General features: G+C 35.2%; 3 protein-coding genes across 9 annotated transcripts; 2 read left to right on the top strand and 1 right to left on the bottom strand.

The window, feature by feature from the left end:
* The first annotated feature begins 2221 nt into the window (after positions 1-2221).
* Positions 2222-5544, top strand: LOC110800593 (two-component response regulator ARR17). Its single transcript, XM_022005905.2, has 5 exons — positions 2222-2845; positions 4489-4562; positions 4661-4738; positions 4877-4947; positions 5043-5544. The coding sequence occupies exons 1-5, from the start codon at positions 2704-2706 to the stop codon at positions 5137-5139; spliced, it is 462 nt and encodes a 153-aa protein (XP_021861597.1). The 5' UTR covers positions 2222-2703; the 3' UTR covers positions 5140-5544.
* A 1336-nt stretch (positions 5545-6880) lies between these two features.
* LOC110800588 (glycerol-3-phosphate dehydrogenase [NAD(+)] 2, chloroplastic) lies at positions 6881-14203 on the top strand. 6 transcript variants are annotated; one of them, XM_022005901.2, is made up of 10 exons: positions 6881-7494; positions 11244-11330; positions 11409-11537; positions 11747-11819; positions 11907-11948; positions 12051-12138; positions 12871-13018; positions 13314-13463; positions 13557-13706; positions 13901-14203. In XM_022005901.2, exons 1-10 carry the CDS (start codon positions 7069-7071, stop codon positions 13913-13915), a joined length of 1308 nt encoding a protein of 435 aa, XP_021861593.1. In that variant the 5' UTR covers positions 6881-7068; the 3' UTR covers positions 13916-14203. The 6 variants fall into 6 exon arrangements, with proteins under 6 accessions (XP_021861593.1, XP_056690572.1, XP_021861592.1 ...); XM_022005900.2 differs by having other exon boundaries at positions 6883-7494; positions 11244-11380; positions 11467-11572; XM_022005898.2 differs by having other exon boundaries at positions 6883-7494; positions 11426-11572; positions 11747-11948.
* A 232-nt stretch (positions 14204-14435) lies between these two features.
* On the bottom strand, positions 14436-21777 carry LOC110800589 (protein RETICULATA, chloroplastic). 2 transcript variants are annotated; one of them, XM_022005902.2, is made up of 8 exons: positions 21602-21777; positions 19818-20319; positions 19212-19310; positions 18563-18783; positions 17741-17810; positions 16701-16780; positions 15857-15921; positions 14436-15058 (listed from the first exon to the last, which is right to left on the bottom strand). In XM_022005902.2, the coding sequence occupies exons 2-8, from the start codon at positions 20301-20303 to the stop codon at positions 14865-14867; spliced, it is 1215 nt and encodes a 404-aa protein (XP_021861594.2). In that variant the 5' UTR covers positions 20304-20319; positions 21602-21777; the 3' UTR covers positions 14436-14864. The 2 variants fall into 2 exon arrangements, with proteins under 2 accessions (XP_021861594.2, XP_056690578.1); XM_056834600.1 differs by having other exon boundaries at positions 21589-21734.
* Positions 21778-23719: the final 1942 nt, after the last annotated feature.

Below are 23719 nucleotides of genomic sequence, written 5' to 3'. Positions count from 1 at the left end.
CTTCTTATGTTTATCTTTGCAACGAGAGGAGGATGGCCAAATTATTTTACATCATGATTTCTACAAACAATATTGGTCTCTAAACCTTAATCCGGAGTAGAAAATTTTCATATGGAAATTGATGGTGGGAGTAATTGTTGCTAAGTCAAGTTTAATTTCTCGAGACTCGGGTTATTCAAGTTGATACTACTTTTCCAATGTCTGGATTGCCAGAAGAAAACGCACAAACTTATTTAGACTATGTTCGTTAGCTCAACAGGTTTGGAAGAATGGAATGTTAGATCTCCATTCATATTTTAATGAGAATCTTTCAAGATTGGTTTTCTGTACTATATCCGATTATTTATCAGCCTAGATGGAAAACAAGGGCAAAGACTATCATATTTTATAGCAACTTTGTGGAGCCTTTGGATCACAAGAAACAACACTATCTTTCGTGCTCGGTCAAACAAGAAATGTGGGAACGGGTATTCTCATATTCAAGTCGCAATCCAGCAATTCTAGCCTTTTTTAATATACACAGATTCACCAAGTTCACATTCTCCAAAGAAATCCTATCCTCCTGGTTTTATGCATGTTAATATTGGCAGATCGAATGATGGCTAGACAAAGTTCCATTTACATTTGGATGGAGCTTGGAAGATAAAGTGTCATAGAGAAGGTATGGGTTGGGCCCTCTCTTCAGTTACAAATTAGTTCGATTTCTCTATGAGAAGCGTTGCAGTTGGAATGACTCTTTAAACCTCGCATGCTGAGGCTCTTTCTTGATTACATGGAATGGAATTGACTTTTCCCGGTCAATTTCCTCCATCTCCATATATATATTTACTGATTCTACAAACCTCGTTAGCAATATGCAGCAAGGAGATCACTCAGATATTAGTCAGGCTTAAACAATTTCTCAAATTATTAATTAGGGGAAATTGTTTCAAAAATGAATTATATCAAAAGGGGAGAGAACACAGGTGCACCAAGCTCACACGCGTTCTAAGTCTGCTATCAAAGACAGGGTTGTTTCTACTTTGAACTCACTGGAGCCTGATTAAATTTCTTGTTTATTATTTTTAAGTTTTTGTTTACTTAGTGTTTTTTCTTCTTTCAGTTAAAATTTTCTTACATCAAAAAATAAATAAATTAATTAATTGAAACAGATATGGCTGTATGATTTACTTTATATTCTTTGTTCTTGAAAGTAAAGCATAGACATCTCTCAAGATTTCGTTTGGATCGGGTCCATACAAATGTCATTTCGGGTCACTTTTAATTCGGGTCGGGTTTGGGTATTGTTCAGATATAATTCGGCCTTGGGTTCAGATCCATTCAGTTTTTTTTATGGTCGGATCGGGTCTTCAGGTCAGTATCAGATTGAGGTTTTTCAGGTTAAATCGGATTTTTTCGTGTTAGATCGAGTTTTTTTGAGTCCGATCAATTTTTTCGGGCTTTGAGTTTTGACCAGGAAGTTTTTCTTTTATCCAGTAACAATATTTTTTAATTACAAAGTAATAAAGGTTAAGCGTGTACCATTTAGACTTTACTGGTTTATGGTATGGGAGTTAAAGTAAACGACAAGGGTTTCATTTTCACATTTTTACATGTAATAATATTAAAAGTTAAGAGTGTAGTGTTATTTAGTTTTAACTTTAATTTACCGGTATAAATTTGAGTTGTTTTTTTGGTCGGAATTGGTTTCGAGTTTTTGATGCCGATAGATTAACGGTTGATTTAAATTTTGGCTGTTATTTTTGGTTCATGTTACTTCAATTTCGCGTGAACATCAGTCCGGGCCGATAAGTACGGGTCAAATCACTTCCGATCCGATTTCGATTTGGTGTTGGATCAATTTTGGATTTCGGGTTGATATCTCGTCAAATCGAGTCATAGGCCAGGCCAATCGAACTGATAGAGTATAAAACTAATCTTGGGGTTTCAACCACCAGCTTAAGCTTTTGGTTGAGTTGGTCCTTTGACATGGTATTAGAGCCAATGTGACTCAAAGGTCACGGATTCAAATCTCATCCACCCCTCATTTCAAAGTGAAATATTTCGCGCTAGGTATGAGAAAGCCTATGATGCATCCACATCAACCACCAGCTTAAGCTTTTGGTTGAATTGGTCTTTTGATACGAACAATAACCCGAGTTCGGATCAATTTTGCGAGGTCTAGTTATAGTTTATAAAAAAGTACACTTGCTCGGTTCTAGGGAAACACTAAAAAAAAAAAAAAAGAGTAAAGTAATGGGCCGGGGGAAAATGACAAATTGAGAAGATACTCCGTATAAAGTGTGAAACTAATAGATGAAGTGAACCTAGTTTTGGAGGGAGAGAGATTTGAGAGAAGATCCTAGTCTCCTAGAGAGAGAATCTCAAAATTATAGAGTCATACGTATGATGATGGTGTTTAGACTGTAAAAAAAGACTGCAAAGAAATCCCCCCGAAAATGATCACAATATTTCACTCAAAGTCTGCCCAGATTTTATCCCATTTTCATGTTTACTATCTCTATCTTCTTTTCTCTCTCCTCATTTTCTTTCGTCAAAACTACATTAATTGCTAGCTTTGGAAGATTTATCGTTTTGTAATCCAATCCTACTACTACTAGTAACTTTTTAAAACATAAATAAATAAATAAATAGAGGTGTTACGACGTTATTTATTGTTAGAGAGAGAGCTGAGAAAGAAAATTGAAAGAGTAGAGAGAGAAGATGAATAACAGTGAAGATCAAGGTTCTTCATCTTCTTCATGTTCATCTTATTATGAAGATCAACCTCATGTACTTGCTGTTGATGATAATGTCGTTGACCGCAAACTCATTGAAAAGTTGCTCAAAACTTCCTCTTGTAAAGGTTATTTCTCCTTTTATTTATTTTTATTACTTACTTCCTCTTTTTCTTTTTAGTTAACTCCTATAACATGAATTGTGATTATGAATTGTGATATCATGGTCATAAATTGGTAATGTTAGTAAAGTTTCCTCTCTTTTTTTCGTGGAATTGCAGGTGCAATGTTTTGCATTATTATGTTGTTTGTAAAAGTTTTTTATTTTTATTTTATTTTTTTACTATTTTAATTTTGTGATTAGCTGAAAAGCTAGAAAATTATACTGATTGTTAGAAATTTGGCACAAAGATTGTGGAAAAATAATAGGGAATTATTATTTGCATGTATGCTAGATGTGAATATTACAATTCAAAGTACATGAAGAGAGAAAATTCGTTAGAGAAAATGTAAAAAATGTGAGAGAAAAAGAGCAGATACGTTTCCAATAGAGACAGATAAATTAGTAAAAAATAAATAAAATTCAAATGCATCTCCGTGTTCGCTCATTTACCAAAAAAAAATAAAGAAAATAAAAATGGGTTGTTTGTTTTAAGTAACATGAATATTATTTTGAGAGGTATCAAAATTATTAGGGAGTACATCGTGATTATTTCATTCGGGTTAAACTTAGGAGAATAGTTTTTTTTTTTTTTTTTTTTGTATGGATGATTTAAGCACATAACGAAACCGGTAGCTAGCAATTTGACTTTCCTAAGGTAAGGTTTAATTGTTTAAATGAGAGCTACGTCGTTTTATGTTTTTCCATGTTTTGACTTTAGACTAATTCATCATTCATTACATTTTTGTAGGTTTTATTTTGACTCTCACTTATTAATTAATGTACCAATTTATAATACACTAAACAATAACATAAGGGGTTAATTTAGTACTACGTATTCGATGAATTCAATTAATTTAATAGTCGAAGATTAAGATTTTATGGGAATGTTTGGGTAATTGAATAATTCGTAGCGAGAATCACTAAGGAATAAACCTTTATATGCTCTTCTCACTTGCCAAAGTGTCTTACATGTTCTTTGATAGTTGCATGTACTAATTATAATTTAATTAATTATCTTGGATTATTTTAAGGGATTAACTTATGGATATACTATTTGCTAATTCAAACTTGTTTCTTAGCTTCTAAATTCTGGTAATGTGTTGTTGGCCAATTTTGGGACAAACTTTGTGTTTCTAAACCCCAATTCTTCAGCATAACTTGTTTGGGAATTATCGATTTAAAATTAATAAATTATCGATTAATTAATCTCGTTTTAATACCATTTCTACTACATACTTGGTATATACATATATATAGCTACCTCTTTGGTTGAATTGTCTTTGTTATGATGTAAAGTGAATGCTACATTGACCTTTAAAAACAAACGTTTATTAATTCCATTATTAGTAGATATCGTAATATTGTAGTACATGCTCCATATGCATGTAATTAACATGTAATATTACGATTATATCCTTCCTCTCAAATAACATATTAACATGTAACATAAGGATCCTTCAGTATTTGCGGGTCATGCACACACTGAAAAGTAGTGACAGATTACGTGAAAGTAGTTAATTAATGTTACTACATATTACATATAAGTGTTATAGCCTTATAGAGTTATAGGTAATAAACTAATAATGCATGAGTGTAATTTTGTTACAGTAACCACGGCTGAAAATGCAATGACTGCATTGGAGTACTTAGGAATTGGAGAAGATCAACATAACACCCCCAAGGCAAGCAATTCATACTTGGTAGATTCATGTTTTTAATTTAATATAAAAGTATTTAATTAATTAGCATAATGTTTTATTAATAATATGATTTTCAACAGGCCTTGAAGGTTAATTTGGTACTCACAGATTACTGCATGCCTGGTATGACTGGTTATGATCTGCTAAAGAAGATTAAGGTAAGATCTTAATTAGTTCTTCTTTTGTACATTGATCCTATATTGAACATGTAATGAATTTGATTAGACATGGCAAAAGTGAATCCGAATCAATGTCTTAAGTTATATGATATGATGTGTGGTTCTTTATTTATGCAGGAGTCCTCGCAGATGAGGGAAGTGCCTGTTGTTATAATGTCATCTGAAAATGTCCCAACAAGAATCAACAAGTAATTAATTTGCAAATTCTTAATCACGGATTAAGTTTAAGTAATCTGTTTTTATCATAAACTAATATGACTATATTAATTAACTGTATGTTCAGGTGCTTGGAAGAGGGTGCGCATATGTTCATGTTGAAGCCACTTAAACTATCAGATATCAAGAAATTAAGGTGCCAAGTTATGAAGCGCAGACACTAAATTAAGCAAATCAGATGGGATTAACACTAAATTAAGCACATCAGATGTTTTGACCACATAATACAAGTTGTTGATACGAATTAAAGGAGCTGATCGACCGAGGGTATAGTAGAGTAAGCATGGATGACATACAAGGAAGTTAATTAATTACCATGTTGCAAATTTTGTTATGGGGTTTTGCTTTCGAAAATGACGACCCTAATATTACTTCGTACTATTGTGTTACAACTTACAACTAGTCGAGTATCTCATTTCCCTTGGTCGATTTTATTACGTTTTCTCTTGTGGTTGTACTCTGTAATTTTTTTAAAAGGTTTGAGATAATTTTTAGGAATGGTGCTTAACTTGACTTATCTTAAAAAAAATATTAGAGTTTCGAACTCACTCGCTAAATATATCGATATTTTCCACTACATATTATAAATGTCTATCTATATAATTCCTTTTACCCACACAATTGACTTTACTGCAAACAAAAAACGATGACGTCTTATTTCCACGATTATATAACATGTGTACTTAAACTAGCTAGTAGTACCGACTTCCTAATGTGGAGGATCATATTGTAGGCATAGAAAAGGATCCAACAAGATTATCATCTTCAATAGTAGAGCTAGCCATCAAAAGTTTGGCCCACTAGCTCTATTTGTAGCCCGGAAATTACGTAGGTTTGGCCCACTGGCTCTATTTATGGCCCGGAAATTACGTAGGTGTCGCCCACTTGCTCTATTTATGGCCCAGAAATTACGTAGCTTTGGGCATCTCAAGAAACGTGTTACAGATTAAGTAGAGTCATTACAACTAGTCAATTTTACGGGTTTGGACATGAGTTTTTAAAGAAAATTGGCTTTTGAGCCGTTCAATGAACAGGAAATTATATAGTGGTTGTTAAGTAGTATTTTAAAGTGCTAATTTTGTTGAGAGCTTGTGATTTTTAGTGGGAATATATGATTATGTAGAGGTGAAATTTGAAAGTATATAAATTAGATGGTGAATTAATATTGAGTATTAAAGAGGGAGACGAGGGGGAAGAGGTTATATAAATTAAATGGTGAATTAATGTTTGAATGAGGAAGATGAAGTGAAAAAGGTGTTGAAGCTATAAAATACTTCATATAACAAATAACCATTTCTTTAGGAGAGTAGGCTAGGATGCCTAGACGTTGCTTGTAAAAATTTTGAATGTTGGCTTCGGCATGGATAACCTAGGGGTTGGTGTAGAACTTGTATACCTGCTTCGGCATAGATAGCTTAGGCGTTGGAGTAGAACTTGTATTCCTGCTTCGGCATGGGTAGCCTAGGCGTTGGAGTAGAACTTGTATTCCTGCTTCCGCATGGGTAGCCTAGGCGTTGGAGTAGAATTTTCTAATGAAGTAGAGGTCCGTGGCTGAATTTGTATCGCCAACAATTCTTTTTGTCTTTTAGCTATTTTGTCTTTGTAGTTCCTCCTACTTTACACCCATCTCCTAATTGTTTATTATTTTTTACTTTCCTATGATACGGTGACCCCACTTAAATTATAAATAATTCCATTTGTTGTGACTTTTATACCTTCCTTGTTTTTTTATATTTTTTTATTGTCAATTAACTACTTTCATCATTAATTATATCAAATTCAATTATGTTTTTTTGATACTTATACCAATCAATATGTGATTAATACCTGTACCGATCTATATGTGACTCGTAAAAAAAAAAAATATACAAAGAAAATATGATCTATCTTTATGTTACACATGCCCCTCGATCTTAACTACTTTCCGGAGACATATGCCAATACATCGTTGCTCTCGTCATCGGATGTTGATTGGTGAAATGAACCTCCACGAAACTGGATTTGGTTTTGCAATTAGCACCACGCCATGAGCAATCCACGCTCCTCTACAATTCCCCACTGAACTTCTATTGACGCAATAGCAAGAAAAGAAAATGTCTGCAATTTCAGAACTCAAATTCCTGACACCAATCTTCAACAATCCAAATTCACAAACTCAACAAACCCAGTATTGTTATTATTATCATCATCATCATCCTCAAACCCTCAAATTCCAGAATGAAAATCTCCGCTCAAAAACCCAAAATTTCAGATGCTCAAATCTTGCTTTAAAACCCCAGCAATTGCGGCCATGTTTGGCCGCAGAAGTTGTTGATTTCCCACCGTCTTCTTCTAATGATGATTCTGAACAAAACCCAGAAAAGATTATTTCTTCTTCTGCAGCAGCTGCTGCTGCTGTTGCTGCTGAAGAGAGGAAAGATAGAAGAAGGGTAGTGAGGATTGCGTGGGAGAAACTTGTTCGTTGGTCTCGTTCTTTGCGTTCTAAGTCCAGGCCTGATGTTCTTCAACGCACTCAAAAGGTTGTCTTTTATCTATTATTTTAGTGAATTTCTGATTGTTGCCCTGAAATTTATTACTATTTATTCGGGTTTTCTTGTGATTGTGTTTATAGCGTTGGTACTTGGTAGTTCGTTCGTATTGGAAATGTTCTATTTATGATTCGGATTGAGGCTCGTAGTGTAGCAGTTTGAGGGTATGATTTGATGGAACGAATTGAAAAGAAGACAAATGTAGTTGTTTATCAAACTTGGTTGAGTTTATGATGATTTTATAGGGGAAGGAGGAGCGACAAAGAGCGGTGATGTTGATGGGATTTACTCAGACGTATTGAGTATAGGTTATGAGTCTGACTTTAACCAACTAAGCTAGTTTATTGTACAATGTTATCTTAAGCAAAAACAATGAAGATCATAACTTTGGAGAGTTATTATTCTCCTCACAATTCAGCGTTGTTGCTTAAAGTTGATTGTTTCGTTGATAGGGGACTCGTACCGTTATGGACCATTTAATGAAAGCGAATCCATAGTAAGATGGTGAAAGGGCATAGAAGTAGAGTCTCAGCTGTTTCCTTCAGTAAGATTCATAAGGGAGGTATACTGTCCTATAGATATCCTGGTGTGTATCTTCTTAATGTCATGTGTTGCAATTTTAATTTCCGTGTCTTTGATAGTCGTGGAACCTCTGATTATATGCCATTTTGATCTCTCTTCTGTTATTGTAACGTATTCAGCAGCGGCTAATTTTCTCTTAAACCATTACTATGTAAAGTAAAACCGGGAAAAGTCCTATTAACTAGAAGTCTTGAACAATATACGGAGTATGATAGAAGTATGGAACTTTTAGGTCGAGGCAGGACTTGGTGTTATTTTATCATAGCGTTATAAGGGTAGGAAATAACTTCCCCCCTGCATCATAGCATGGGCAAATAGGCTTCTTGGTTGCTTGGTTGAGTCAAGAAAGCTAAGGAATAATTATACTTCCTCCATTCTAATGTAGGTATGTTTTAAGGTTATGGATGTAGATTAGGAGTTCTTACTCTTCTTAGATATTTGATTGGTAAAAAATACCTACGAGCAATATCACATTGCTATTTTACAACTAAATTTGGCCCCGTGCATGCACGGATATTCTAAATTTATTATTTGACCATTTTTTTAATAAAATATTTAACTGGAATCTTTCTCCCCCTAAAGCTACTGCATAATTAGTAAATATTGAACAACATACCCATTTTATAATCTAATATGTAATTTCCGTCCTACTATAGTACTATGTATTACATATTTTATATGACCAAAATGCTATTTGACCAAAATATTCAATATGTTTAATATGTTAATTTGACTAAAATATTCGGTAAATATATTTTCCACTATTAATATACCAAGTTACTAAATATTACTCCCTCTGTTCTTGAATGTTAATCCTATTTCCGTATTGAATTGTTTTTTTGTTAGCCCCTTTTGGAATATGTCCTTATTTGTCCAACATTTATTCCCATTATACCTTTATAAATACGGAGTATCCCTTAATTATTTCTCTCCTCTACCCACTTGAGTTAGATTCTATTGAGATTTACGTGATAAGTATACTTACGTTGGATTTTCTTAGATTCCAAAAGGAACTATCATTTTTAAGAACCGAGGGAGTACCAAAAATCTTTTTTAGCAAATTATTATTACGTGGTATTTATTATCGCCATAATCTACAAACTATTTTTTTCTTCTTCTCATACATAGTCAATTTACATAAAAGGATAGTAAAAAGAAAGATAATTTTTTAGGAAAAAAGTGTTTGGAGGGAATATTCTGCACCAGGAAGTGACGGGTCATGGTATTTATTTTAGCAGAAAGTTATAGATTGATCATTAATATTTGAGACGACAAATAATAAGTTAGTTAAGGGGATTGATATCATGCACTGGAAGTACTTAATTTCAACAAACTCGTGCTTGATGTATTCTTATGCAGTTCTGCCTTATACCTCTCCATTAAAGGGATCTTATAGAGATACTCAGGAAAAGACTTGGAAACACAATTTAATCTTTTGATCAGTTTAGATTTTAGGCACACTGCTTAGTATTTGGAGAGTTTGGTCTCTTATCTACCTAGAGAAGGTCTCCCTTACGTTGATATTAACCCCCCTCTTTGGCTCAACGTCTTATGGTGATGTTTGGTTGCAAGTAAATAGAGGGGGAGTTGTGACTTTCTAGGAAGTGCACATTTTCCATGTTGTTTGGTTGACATCAAATAGGTAAAATGGGGGAAGTAGAACTTTCTTGGGAATTTGGACTTCCCATGGACATGGGAAGTGGCTTACCCACCCTCCCCTTGTGAGTCACAATTCCCATTTGAATTCCTAAGAAGAGTGAATATCTTGTGCCAACCAAACAAGTGTAAGCAACATTCCTAAGAATTTTACAAGGGAAGTAACTTCCCAAGAAAATAAACTTCCCATGGGAATTCAATTCCTATAGTCATAGGAGCCGTTTGGTTGATCTTGGGAATGAGAATTTCCTAGGAAGAAGCTTTTTCCATGTATAAGCATTTTTTAAGAAGTAGATGATATTGTTTGGTTAAACATGGGAAGTAAATTCCCATATGAAGTTTCACTTACCTAAGGAAGTGTGACTTCCCATGTTTTTGTCAACCAAACAACCCTACAATCTTCCACTTCCTATATTGACTTACTTCCCATTGTATTTCATGTCAACCAAACATCACCTAAGAATAGAAAAAAAAACAGAACTTGTCACTTTTTCCGTTCTCCAAATATGGCTACGTTGTTGGAAACCCATGCAGAAAATTGTTTGCTGTATTGTTCCTGCAAACAATTACGTTCATGACAATGCCTTTTAATGGGAATTTTCTATTTTTGAGACTTGTATTGAGCTTCTCTCTGCAGTTTGACTCGCATTATTATCATTCATCTCGGCTTTTGTGCATACCCAATGCAAACTCCATGAATATTTCTTTCGTCAATGCAATCTGTTTGATGATAGAAGTTCCAAGTTAGATTTATAGGGTGAGTAGAGGTGCATTGCAGAAGCTGGTTCGTCTTATCAGCTTATATAGCCTAAGAATTTGGATCTGTGAGTTTATGTGTCTTTAGCTTTTCTTAATTTGTTAAGCTTAGGGGGCATGCTTGGATTGAGGGTAATGCAAAAGGAAATCATAGGAGGCAATTTGAAAATAAATGTACGTGTGAGGTGGTAGAGGGGATGAACAACTGGTATTGTGGTGGGTTCCAACTTCCAAGTCAACTAACACAAAATGGAGACTAACAATTCCCCCATCCCTCCTCTCATCACTGCTATCTCATCCTCTTTACCACTACCTTAATTTACCTTCATTTTCCCTAGTTTGTATTTCCTAATCTAAGCATACCCTTAAGGAGTTGGAAGGACCTTAATAAGAATTATGAAGAGGTAAAAGTGCAAACTGTGATGATTTTTCTCATAGAATGTACGAGGAACTTTATTCCCTTAGTTCATTTCCGTGAGCCAAAATTGTTATCTTGGAAGTAAAAAATTGTCTTCTCCTAGTTTCAATAACTCTAAATGACTGCTTTTTTTCTTGTCGCTTGACTTGTAGTACCTCTTATTTACTTAAAGTGCTAAGCTGTACGGGTTTGTTATTACGTCTTTTGCTAGGGCCCGGAGCTCCTGAATTGCAGTTGTGATTGATTGGTATCTTCTTTTCTGCAAAATTTGAAGGCTGCATTTCCTTCTAATCTATATTCAAGTATTTTCCTTCTTTTGAATGTGTAGGTAGTGGTGCTTGGGGGTGGCTCTTTTGGTACAGCAATGGCAGCCCATGTTGCAGGTAGAAAAGCAGAAATGGAAGTCAATATGCTTGTACGTGATCCTCAAGTTTGTGAATCTATTAATGAAAACCATTTCAATTGGTAAAACCTTGACTTGATTCACTCAAAGCCTTGGCTTTTTCTCAGGGAAATTTGTTGCATTCAACCTTTTCATATTTTCATGGCAGTAAATATTTTCCAAATCATAAGCTACCAGAAAATCTTATTGCCACAACTGACGCCAAGTCTGCTCTGCAAGGTGCTGATTTCTGCCTTCATGCTGTGCCAGTGCAGGTTTCCAATTTATTAACCATTAGTTTGTCAACTCATGACCTCTTTTTCTCAGTAAACTATTGTGCTGTGTGTATATGTTTGATTGAAGAGCGAGCACACTTGGTTCTATTTCTGTTATGTGAAATCTGTTGTACCCACGTGGTTTATTGTTCATTATGTTTCTGTATTTTGCAGTTTACGGCTTCTTTTCTTGAAAGCATTGTGGATTATGTTGACCCTGGCTTGCCATTCATTTCACTTAGCAAAGGTTTGGAGCTTAATACACTGCGGATGATGTCTCAAATTATTCCACAGGCGCTTAAAAATCCTCGTCAACCTTTTGTTGCTTTATCAGGGCCTTCATTTGCATCAGAATTGATGAACAAACTGCCAACAGGTCCCTTGTGTTGCTGGTTAAAAGTGTTAGCACTTAGTTGCTTCAGTTGCGTCATGTTTTCCCCTATACTTGTCCATTTATGCTTGACTTTGATCTTTACAGCCATGGTTGTTGCTTCAAGGGACAAGAAATTGGTGAATCAAGTTCAGCAACTTCTAGCTTCTGAAAGGCTAAGAATCAATACTTCAAGGTAAATTTCTCCCAAAAGTAAGAAAATGCAGTTACTGCACAATAAGAATCCTATCTTGTTTCTAGTGATAATTTTCAGTTTTCGTCCCCCTCTCTCGAGTCTCTTCTAAAGTTAGATCGAGATAAAATATAGTCTGTAGCATTCTAGTGTAGAGTTCCATGGGCTAAAACAAATATGAATTTGTTAAAATTTTCGATACAAGAGTGATACTGAATAGACCCTTATTCTGCCCTCCTGAGATTTTGACATGTTTATTTCATTTTGCTCATCCTGCTGTTGATTAAGCTGTTTTTCTGCAAATTAACTTTTCATTTCGCCGAAGTGCTTTTTGGCTCGAACTATTCTATTTGTTTGTTTTTCTTGTGGGGAATGGGAGTTACATCTATTATCCTCTGTGAGATGGTATTTCTTTTGACATATCTTCTGAATGATTTTCATACTTTAATATCTACTCACTCGGTCAGAAACTTTTGTTCCCTTTGGAATTTAACAACAAAATGTATTTGCTAACTTCAACGAAGTTTTTCTCATTTAAATTTATTTTGTTCCCTTGGAATTTGTGTCTCATATTGTAGAGTCACGGATTACATGGGGAAAATATTTGTAACTGAGGAAGTATGATGAATGTAATGGTGATGTGGAACTTGGCTTATCATAGATCTGTGGTCCTGGAAACATTATATTTTATTGTTGCCTGCTGCCTTGCTCATCTCATAAGCTCTGATGCTTCAGTGACGTTACAGGGGTTGAAATAGCTGGCGCCCTGAAAAATGTTTTGGCTATAGCAGCTGGAATTGTGGTTGGGATGGAATTGGGCAATAATTCCATGGCTGCTCTTGTTGCACAAGGTTGTTCGGAAATTCGTTGGTTGGCGAAAAAGGTATACAGAGAGTTTCACTTTTTATTTTCATCATTGTTGTATATATATAACTTGTCCATGTTGCTTTGTTGAAATAGTTTTAAGCCAACAAATATAGAAAGTTCCAGCACTAGCTTTTATGAAAACATAAAGCACATTCTTGTTCACCCATAAGTTGTGCCAGGCTGCTCTGTTCCTTCCTCATATCCCACCCTCCATTGGCTGCCTTTTCTCCGTCTTTTGGATAACTTGGATGGTAATTTGTAACCAAAAAGAAATTGACATTTTAGCACTCCTAACCCGGCACATAATGTAGATGGGAGCCAATTCTGCGACACTTACAGGGCTATCAGGAACCGGAGACATTATGCTTACATGCTTTGTTAATCTATCAAGAAATAGAACTGTTGGAGTTCGTCTTGGGTCAGGTGAGAAACTAGAAGATATACTGAGCTCAATGAATCAGGTGCGATACCCATTATTCTTCTTCTGTTAAAGTATAAAGTCTTTTCAAGGATTTTATGTATTCTTGTTTTCATGGTCTTTCATTATTATTCAGGTTGCTGAAGGAGTTACTACAGCTGGAGCTGTGATATCCTTGGCCCAAAAATATAATGTGAAGATGCCAGTTTTGACCGCAGTAGCTAGAATAATTGACAATGAGTTGACTCCTCAAGCAGCTGTTCTTGAATTGATGAGCTTGCCTCAGGTAATTCACCAGTTTTTCAATATTATCATTTTCTTCCTTTGCACACTCACGTTGTTAACCTATTTTTCTATTCGTAGTTGTTGTTTTTGGGTGTTTTAATTTATTCATGCTTTGTAAGAACACCTGAACCTGCCTACTTAGACTTGTTTAGAGTCTGAAATGTCAGTTGTCTTTAACTACCGAATCTATTGCAGGTCGAGGAAGTTTGAAGCCTGTGAACCGAGTTTTTGTTACAGCTTGTTTTCCTCTTGGGGTAAAACAATTGTAGATCTGCTCCAGGGATTTTGCTAGTGAACATATTGATACATCTGCCAGCTTAATTAGAGAGAAACTCAGGAAGAAACCTAATAACCAAGTTTCAAGTAGAGGACATTGCAGAGGTCATATAATGTTAAATTATTCAATTATTTACTCCATTATGTAATCTGATACTTCATCATTTAAACCAGAAATTCTTGAATATTAGTTGCAATGCAATGGTTAATCTTTCTGATTTATACTTTGTTATTCCTGCTTCACTTTACAAAGCAGCCAATTATTCTTCTATCTTCAAGAAGATATAACCGCTAGTAAATGTGATAATTACTGCTTTAACACATAATTTACTTTATGATTGAGAGAAGAATATGAAGATCCGCTAAGCTCCCTTGCAGCTTGCAAGAGTTATTTAGTTACAATTCACGAAGAATAGTTTATAAGATTGTCCACAAGAAAACGGGCTTCCTCCGATTGTGAAAGGCTCATCAATAAAAAAGATTTACCAGAATCAAGTAATCAACAATGCATTTACAGTATATTGCAAGACACCTTACTGCTCTATATTCAGTCACGCTGCAGTGATCTTCTTCTAGCTGTGGGACGATATCTGGTAGCCGTTTTTGAAGATGTTATTAATAAAATGTTTCCATTATCTAACACCTAACACCTAACAGTCAGGTGTTTCTTTACTGAACATGGGAGAAAATAGAAAGATTACACAAACAACTACAAAACCTGCCCTTCTGCTTCTTGTCATGGACAGAGCACTGTCTTTATTTGGAAAAAAAGTTAGAGCATAACTGAATCAACATCTCTTATTTGCTACGTGGCACTATGAACCAGTATGAGAACATGAAACCCAAGTCGAGCATGGGTGCGCCAATGAAGCTTTTGGTCAGACTATTGCACACCACTCAATTTTGCCCAATCCACAAACTGCATACCACCATATATATTGTTGGCAAATCGTACACCAACTGTGAAAGCCATTGCAACAGGCGGAACCTTCTTTCCCAACGGTGATGCTTCAACAACACGTTCTAGTCCATTTACTATCTGGTATCGTGTGTTGGAGGAGATGGCCAAAAAGACACCTGTTTCCGAAAGCAAAATCAACCATATAGTGAAATTGTGGACAGGCAAAGTTATGATAAAACACAACTAGTTTTGAAAAATACGTGGTTATGAATCTTATGAATGCAAGTTGTAACAACTTGATCTCACTTGACGGCGATAGACTTTTCAAATATATGACAACTTCGCCACATTTTCTGTTGATAAATTCTTAGCTCTCACTAACACTCCACTAACTCCTACAAAGTATAATATTCTCCAATGGCAGCTAAAATTCTCAAACTAAACAACTAAGTTAACTATCATAAACTATCATTGGCCAAGGTCCCTAGTTCTCTTCAACATGAAAGATTATTTTCTAACAACCTCATCAATAATCAATGAATTGGCTTGCGTTAAATGCAAGTGGAAAATTACTTCTGGCAAGAACTTATTGTAACACGCCCAGTGGCACAATCCACCTCGTATGCGTGGTTTCCCACTCAGACACATCAGATAATAACCAGGCTTCAAGATTTGGCGTTAGTGCGTTACACAGCTTTTCAATTAAACTAAAAACCAAGCTTAGGGGAAAAGGTACTGCAAGAAAGTACCATGTCATTAGATAACATCTTTCCCCAAAAAAGAGGGTTACTAAAACAAAAAGTAGCGTGGTCAAAGCCAAACAAGTCAGAAAGATGAAATGCACAGGATACTGAATTCAATGTGAATTAATATTGAACAGGAATATCAAGTATATAAGGAGGTGGATGGAGGTTATTAGAGGAAAGAATTCCACACATTCTGTAGCAGAAAAGTTTAGAGCAATTAAAACGTACCCCAGAGTGCAGCACTTTTCACGAGTGGTGGAATAGGTATATCATCATCTGACTTGTTTATGCTCCTGTTAAAGAAAACAGAATAACCATAAGTGATCTCAGTACAAATAAATTAAATGTTCCAGGTTAAAAGAACAAGAAAATAAGTGTAGTTTTACAGGCAACTGACAGTCATGCGTCCCAGAAACACGTTTAAGAACTACACTCAGCAAGAGAGGGGGGGGTAAATAGGCAAAAAACGAACTCACATCAAAGGTTGTAATTTAGCTGCATAATGACTTATCTGAACTCTAAGCAGTAACTTATAACTCAAAATTTGATTCAAACTTTATAAATACTAAGAAGCTTTCACCATTGTACTACCCTAAATACTTCAATTCTTCCACAGATGCTTCAAATATCATTTCAAATACTCCAGGCAATAGTCAACCTAATTATACTTGGTTTTTAAAACGTTACGGTCAAACGGAACATATTCCATGCTCTCCTGAAGGAAAACTTCCAGAAATTAGAAAAAAAACAAGTGAAGAGCTTATCAGACTATTTAGTAGCATGTAACGGAAATAAAAGAAAGCAAAGCCTTTACTATACCATAATTTACTATACCATATAAACCATCAAGTAATTCAAAAGTTATATTAATCCAATAATAGGGAAAAAAAGAAATTTTCCACAGCAACTATCAGCACTTCAGCAGCCAATAGAACCTTGCTGCTACGTTACCAGGTGTTAATTGGCTGAATTTGCCAACTACAAGATAAATTAAGGGTTGGATGATACAATTACTTCATAATATGATGTGACGTGACAAACAAAACGTACTGCAAGTTTCTTGGAAGATTACCGTTTAGCAGTCATGATCATATTTGCAATTCCTTGGCCAACTATTCCACATCCAAATCCAACAGCCCCATATAGTACACCCTGCATATAAAAATTGTATATACACTATAAATAATGTTGAGATTAACTTGCCTTCTATTTCAATAACTCCAGTTTGACTACTCTGTTAATGTAACTTCAACCAATCATCTTTCACCAGAGCACGTAGATGATTGCTTAAATCCTACACTTTTTATTTCATGGCTGGAAAGATGTAACATTATCCTTTTAGAAGGTTTGCAGAATCTTTTGATTTAGAATTTACTTGCACGGCCGTCATGCTAAGGGAGCTTGGATGAGGGGCAAGTGAAATATCATTTATACTCATAGAAAAAGGCGCATTGAAGTATTGAACAGACAACTAAACAGATAAAAATGGATGTGAGCAATATCTGAAGTTTCGAGCATTTACACTTCTTGAACAAGGTTTTAGTCCTTTGGAATTTTTGATTTTTAGCTTCTAAAGAGATCCTATATTCCACCCCTCTGTTCTTTCTCTCTTTAAGTTGTTTTGTTTTTCTAACAGTACATTTTTTTTAAATGAAGCCTAGTTGGACCAGTTAGGACTCAACAGTAGGGAACATAGAAACTGCATGCATCAAGATACTAAAAAAAGGAAGCAATAGACAAAATTTGGAAACAATAAATTTGGTAGCATAATGTCCTATGATCTGGTCAGGTATTAAGCCTAAATGCTCAACATATGTAATAGGTATGGAATTTTAGCAACCCCTCTGGACTTTCACATGAAAGGGAAGGAGAACTAGATTGAAAGAGTTTCACGATGATGAAATGGAGAAAGGACCTAAGAAGTTCTGACTTCAATGAGGATATATGTGGTCTCAAAATAAATAAAATCTCTTTGTAATGTTAGGACGTGCCGACTACTGAAATAAAATTCTATAGTGCCAAAAAACTTAAAATACAAGTCAAGGCAAATTACTATAAACTTTCAGCAACCATTAACTACAGAGAAAATACACATATATGCAGTTTAAATACCTTGTAGAAGTATGTTGCAATTCTTTGCTCTACTGAAAACCTACATCCTGGTCTTTCAGCTTCAAAGACACTACAATTCAAACATACAGTAAATTATTAGTTTCTGTCAACATATAATGCTGCAAGAAAACCAAAAAGAATTTCACAGATCTGGAGGCAATGGAGCATGCAACTAAGAGGAAATGAAGGGAGGGATGAAGCAACAAGAGGAAAGTTATCTCCACTGTCTGATGATGAGAAGGCAGAGGAAATTCTTAATTACTTTAAGGCTCCGTTTGGTAAGGCGTAAAACGTTTTCATTGTAAAACGATTTTCCATGGAAAACAGTTTTCAAGGGAAAACAAAATTCCAAACTAGTTTTCCTTTGTTTGGTAACTTAAAGGAAAATGAGAGAAAATGGTGAAGATTGAGGGGAAGAAAGGAGAGGGGGGTAAGGAGGAAAGAAGGAAAAGTGGTTTCCCTCTCTTTCAAATGGAAAAGGGTTTTCCATCTTTGAGAGAGTAATGGAAAATTGTTTTACATCCCTTACCCAACCAAACAACGTAAAATGGTTAAAAAGGGGAAAATCGTTTTCCATGAAAACGTTTTACGCCCTACCAAACGGAGCCTAATATCTTCATTCTAACATAGAAATGTTCTGCTAAGGGAAGTGATCGGTGAAGCATCCTCACGTTCCACACTTCCTTGCAATTCAACAGTGAAGCCTAACCACATACTTTTCGCTAGTTATAGACACTTGTCCAAGTACCACGAAGCATCAAAATGGAAATGACAGAGCTAGTGTAAGAAAATATTGAATACATCATTGCTAGTTCCAATTACCTACTAGGTAGGGTACGAGTAGCATGCTGGAAACGTCCCAGAAATCCTTTTGATACTGTTTGTTGCCCAATACGAGCATATGGTGCTAGCATACCAACCAAGGCTATGTCGACAACCACACCTACCAGAAGATCTGCAGCATACAACTCAAACTCGTTCCAAAAATCTTTCCCCCTTTTCTGAACTTCAGCAAATGTTGCACAACAAGAATCTATAACTATCTGCATCATTCAAAATAACCACTAAAAAACTTAGAGCTTCCCAGCTGATCAGATGGAGAGTCAAAAACAAATAAATGCTTAAGTACCATTGCACATAGCAGAGGCAAAAATAGCTCCAAGATTAGACCCATAACGTTGCAAACAAATTATTTGATCATTGAAGCACGTAAAAGCTTCAACACTAATATACATGATCATTAAAGACACAAAAACTACGCTACACAGAAATATCAATATGACAATAGTTACACGATTGTGAGTCTGTTTACTGTTCATTGCATGTCCAACACGTGTCCCCATCCCAAAAGATTGGAAATATTTTGCCACAATCCTAGACATTTTAAACCATATTGATGTCTAACATGGACACCCTAGTTCAAGTAAGTTTCAGTTATTCATTGCTCAAGAGAATGTGTGTATCAACATACCTCAGTCCCAACTTTGAATAAGAATGCAGGATCTGCTAACATCCTGTTGCGGAGCATTGAACAATGCCTCATCAGAAAGCCTAGTGGGCCAGCTGATCCCTAAGTATCAATAAAAACATATATGAACAAATATCCTTAACTATATAACTAATTACAAAATCACTTACACTCCAGTTTAAGCCCAGATCATATAACCAAAATCGAAAGCACAATTTGAGAAGAGGGACTAAACCAAAATATTTGTTAATAAGTAGACATTGATGTCAATATTTTCAATTTTGATGTTACCATCTGCTCATGGCATTTCCTTCATTGCATGAGTTCATGTTTCATATACATGAGAAAAAATTAAAGTATTAAAATCAACACATTTTTCTAAAGCATGCATAGTACACTCAATTAAGGTTCATTCTCAAGAAAAATACATGTGTTTCTCTCCTTGACATTCAGAAAATTGATTAAACGATTTAAACCTCCTCGTCTATTGTAGACAAGTCACTCCCTGATTTTAGAAAGTAACAATCAACAATAAAAATAATTTGATACCTTCAGAACCTCACTTTGCCAAAGGAAAACAATACCAAAATAATGGGTGGAAAAAAGTACCTGCAACTCCAAATATCGCATCAGTATTAGTTCTCTTATCCCTGTAGTTTTGGCAGCTTCCAGTAAATCTGAAGGAAGAGTTGCCCCATGTTTCTCAGTCTCTCTCATCACATCCTCGAATTTTAAAAGTGGACCAAATTCCTTTTCATCTTCATCACCCCCTTCGCCACCGCCGCCGCCACGGCCATAATCTCCATTTTCTGGTGGAATCTTCCCGTTATCATCTCCAGACCCCTCTAAAACTTCATTATCGTCTGGAATGGACACTGTCTTTGTAGATTTTTCATTATAGCATTTCACAAGGAAAGCATCATTACATTGGTTCGACAGGTACAAATTCGTGACTCTTACAGCATCTTTGGTTTGAGAAAAACCTACGGCCTTACATACACGCACAAAATTGCAATTCCATTGCCTGCTCAAGTTCGTCTCATTTAAAGTAGTGCCGTAGAAATGTGATATGAAGTTTGATGAACCAACCGACATTGCACCTCAATGAACTCTATAACATCAAAGAATTACATATACATAAATGATTCTTAAGATATCTCACATCAATCAAAAAGATGCAATAGGACCAAACAACAACTATAAAGAACAATCAAGAAGTGATATCTCAAACACTAGGGGGAAAAAAAGCGCAAGAACAACTATCATATTTGTAACTTGCCACTGAAAGATTTAAGGAGGACCAAGGGAGTGTTCGGTTTGGTGTTCCATTGTTTGTTTGGTAAAGGGGTGAAAAATAATTTTCCAAATAATGGAAACATTTTCCTTTAAAAAGGAAAGGAAATCACTTTTCCTTCCTCCTTCCTCCCCCTTCCTCTTTACCTCATCACCGTTCCACTCCCTTTTCCCTTTTCTCTAACAAGTAAAGGAAAACTAATTTGGAAATATGTTTTTCCATAAAAAATGTATTCCATGTTTCCTGTCAAACTAAATGGAGCTCAAATGCGCACATATTTTCTTCAACCAAGTTTAACATGATTTTTATTATCCTTCGTTATTCCCCTCTTTGGTTAATAAACACAATTCGATTCGATCAACTTTCCTAGTTCCACAGCATTGATTTATACATTTTTATGTTAATCGAACTTTGATAATTCTTATAAGCACATAGAAAAAGCCCACAAACTCATACTTACATCATGTGAGTTGGAAAATGTGAGGAGGTGCACCTAGCGCTCAAACTCGGCTAGAAGTGTCAAACACACTCTCACATGTCCAAAGTGTCATAATTGGCATAAAGCTTGCATGCTTTTGGTTCAAAATGGAGTGTCTTAAGTATCCAACACGGATACCTTAAGGTGAAATGAAGAGGGTCAGAGTAACATATATTACACTCTCTATTATAATGTTTGTGAAGAATCAACAAGAGTGCAGTCAGCTTGAAGTTAAGTAATCTCAGACGGTTTCCGCCACCATTTCAGTTCAATAAAATTCAATTTGATTTATCCAAATGGTATCGGAAACCATTAACAATGTTTGTAATATAAACCACTAAACAAAAGAATTCTTCTAAATTGTTAATTTCCTTTTCATTCGTTTTCTCTTCATTTCTTCACCATCATCTTAATAAAACTAACCCCTAATAAAAATAAAATTCAGGAAAGTCAAGAATTAATTTCAATTAATGATAAGAATTGGCTATAAGATTCAGATTAAAACAGGAAAGGTGGGGAAAAGTACACATGCATAGAAGGAGGAGAAAACAGAATCAAAATCACTGAGCAAAAAAATGCATAATCGAACTGCAAAATAAATGACTGACCAGAAATATATACCTCGTATAATCAGAACCCAGAAATTTGATGAACTTGAACAGTGAAGGGAGGAGGGTGGCAAAGGTAGGGAGCAGGACTGCGGTTGTAAGAGGGGCTATGAGGTTTTGTGGAATCACTATTTCATATTCTCGGGCAGAAGCTTAATCGAGTCAAAATTCAAAAGTTACGTGTACTCCGTTTCACAAATATCGCATCATGTTGATATTTACACTATTTATAATGTGCATTTGACCCACTTATAAAAGATGGGTAGCTATTTCAAATTTAAAGAACAAAATAATGTGCATTTGACCATCTTATGAAATACAAAAGGTTTTGCATGCACAAGGTGTACAATAAATTTATTATACACTAATATAACTTTTATCCAGTTTTCTCTAACTTTTACTCAGTTTTCTCTAACTTTTATATTATTAAAAAACAAGTTGATAGATTAGCATTTTAAAGGGTTAGTAATTTCGAAAAAATATTTTTTATTAAATTGAAAAAATTTATCACTAAAAAATAGATAACTTTTACATATATAAGAGTAACTTTTAAGCATTTTACGTTACCTTTAACTTCGGTGTACAATATTTATCGTACACCCCATGTAAATAAGAATTTGGGTATGCAATATTATACGTATAAAATTATGTAATCATTTACGATCTTATTAGATTTTTATATTGATATATACTTTCTGAATATTAATTTTTTTATAATTTTTACTTATGCATAATTCGAGAAATAACGAGTCAAAGTCGTGCGTTGGGAAACGTGTAGTCAATATGGTGCAATATTTTGACGTAACCTTTACTCTGATTAAATTGTACACCATATTTAAATCAGAATTTGTGATCAAAATTATGATTAGTTACATTCTGAATTTCTAATCAACATTTAAGTTGGACAAAATAATTAGTGTTAATATTTTTTAAAAATAAAAAGATGAGCTAGTAGAGGAAACCAAATTACAAACGGGGGAGAAGGGATTCGAACATCTATCTATACCCAGTAAAAAAAAAAGCGAAACCATAAATGATTCGATGACACATGTCATCGTCTCCTTTCATCCATCAACTTGAGTTTTTTTTCCTTTTCAAATTTCTCTTTTGTTGTTGTTATAGTTTTAACTCCTCTCCCACTTCATCTTCCTCATTCAACCTGAATTCACCATTTCATTTATAATCATTCAACCCCTTTCACTCCATCTCCCTCTATGGCCAGTGAACGGAAACTTGAAGTTTGTGAAATTTTAAAAGACGGCTAAACAACGACTATATAATTGTCCGTTCTTTGAACAGGCTCAAGAGCTAGTTTTTTTAACATATAGGTGGAGTCTTGATCATGAAGGAAATAATGCCCTTGGTCCAAGTATGCATTCTATGTTAAGTCTAATAAATGCGGTTCAGTATTAATTAACAAGTTAATAATTCAGTGAGATCAAGTGAGCTGAATGCCTAGCTAGAGGCCGCTTCAGTTCAAGTGGAATTAATGATATTAATCAACAGCTTACTCTTGACTGAACCCGTAGGGTCACACAAATAGTACGTAAACGGATCAAGTATTTAATGGCATTAAATACTCCATCTATGGATATTCGGAATCGACGGATCTTGGTTTCAGTGGGAGCTGAGATCGTCACAGGCAAGAAATGAATACTCCGAAAACGATGATATTGCCGGAAACGGAAATATGGATCGTATCGGAAATATAAATATTATCCAAGTCGTAGATGTTGCCGGAAACGGAAACATGGTACGTATCGGAAAATATTATCGGAAATGAAAATATTGCCAGAATCGGAAATATTGCCGGAAACGGAAATATTGTCAGAATCGGAAATATTATCGGAATCGGAAAATAATTCCGGAAACGGAAATATTAAATATTTGTTCGAAACGGAAATTGATTCCGGAATCGGAAATATTAAATATTGTTCGTATCGGAAATGAATTCCGGAATCGGGAATTTAATCGGAAGCGTATCGTACGAATTAGCATCGGACGAGGCCCGCTAGACGAAGGCCCAGCACGAAGCCAGGCCGTCGCCCAGCGAGCCAACGCGCACCAGCGCACGCCAAGCCTCGACCAGGCCCAGCGCAAGGCCAGGCCCAGCCAAGGCCTTGGGCGCGCG

This window comes from Spinacia oleracea, chromosome 1 (genome assembly GCF_020520425.1).
Source record: "Spinacia oleracea cultivar Varoflay chromosome 1, BTI_SOV_V1, whole genome shotgun sequence".
Lineage (NCBI taxonomy): Eukaryota > Viridiplantae > Streptophyta > Magnoliopsida > Caryophyllales > Amaranthaceae > Spinacia > Spinacia oleracea.
The sequence above is the reverse complement of the archived record's forward strand: the minus strand, read 5'-3'. Positions and strand labels throughout refer to the sequence as shown.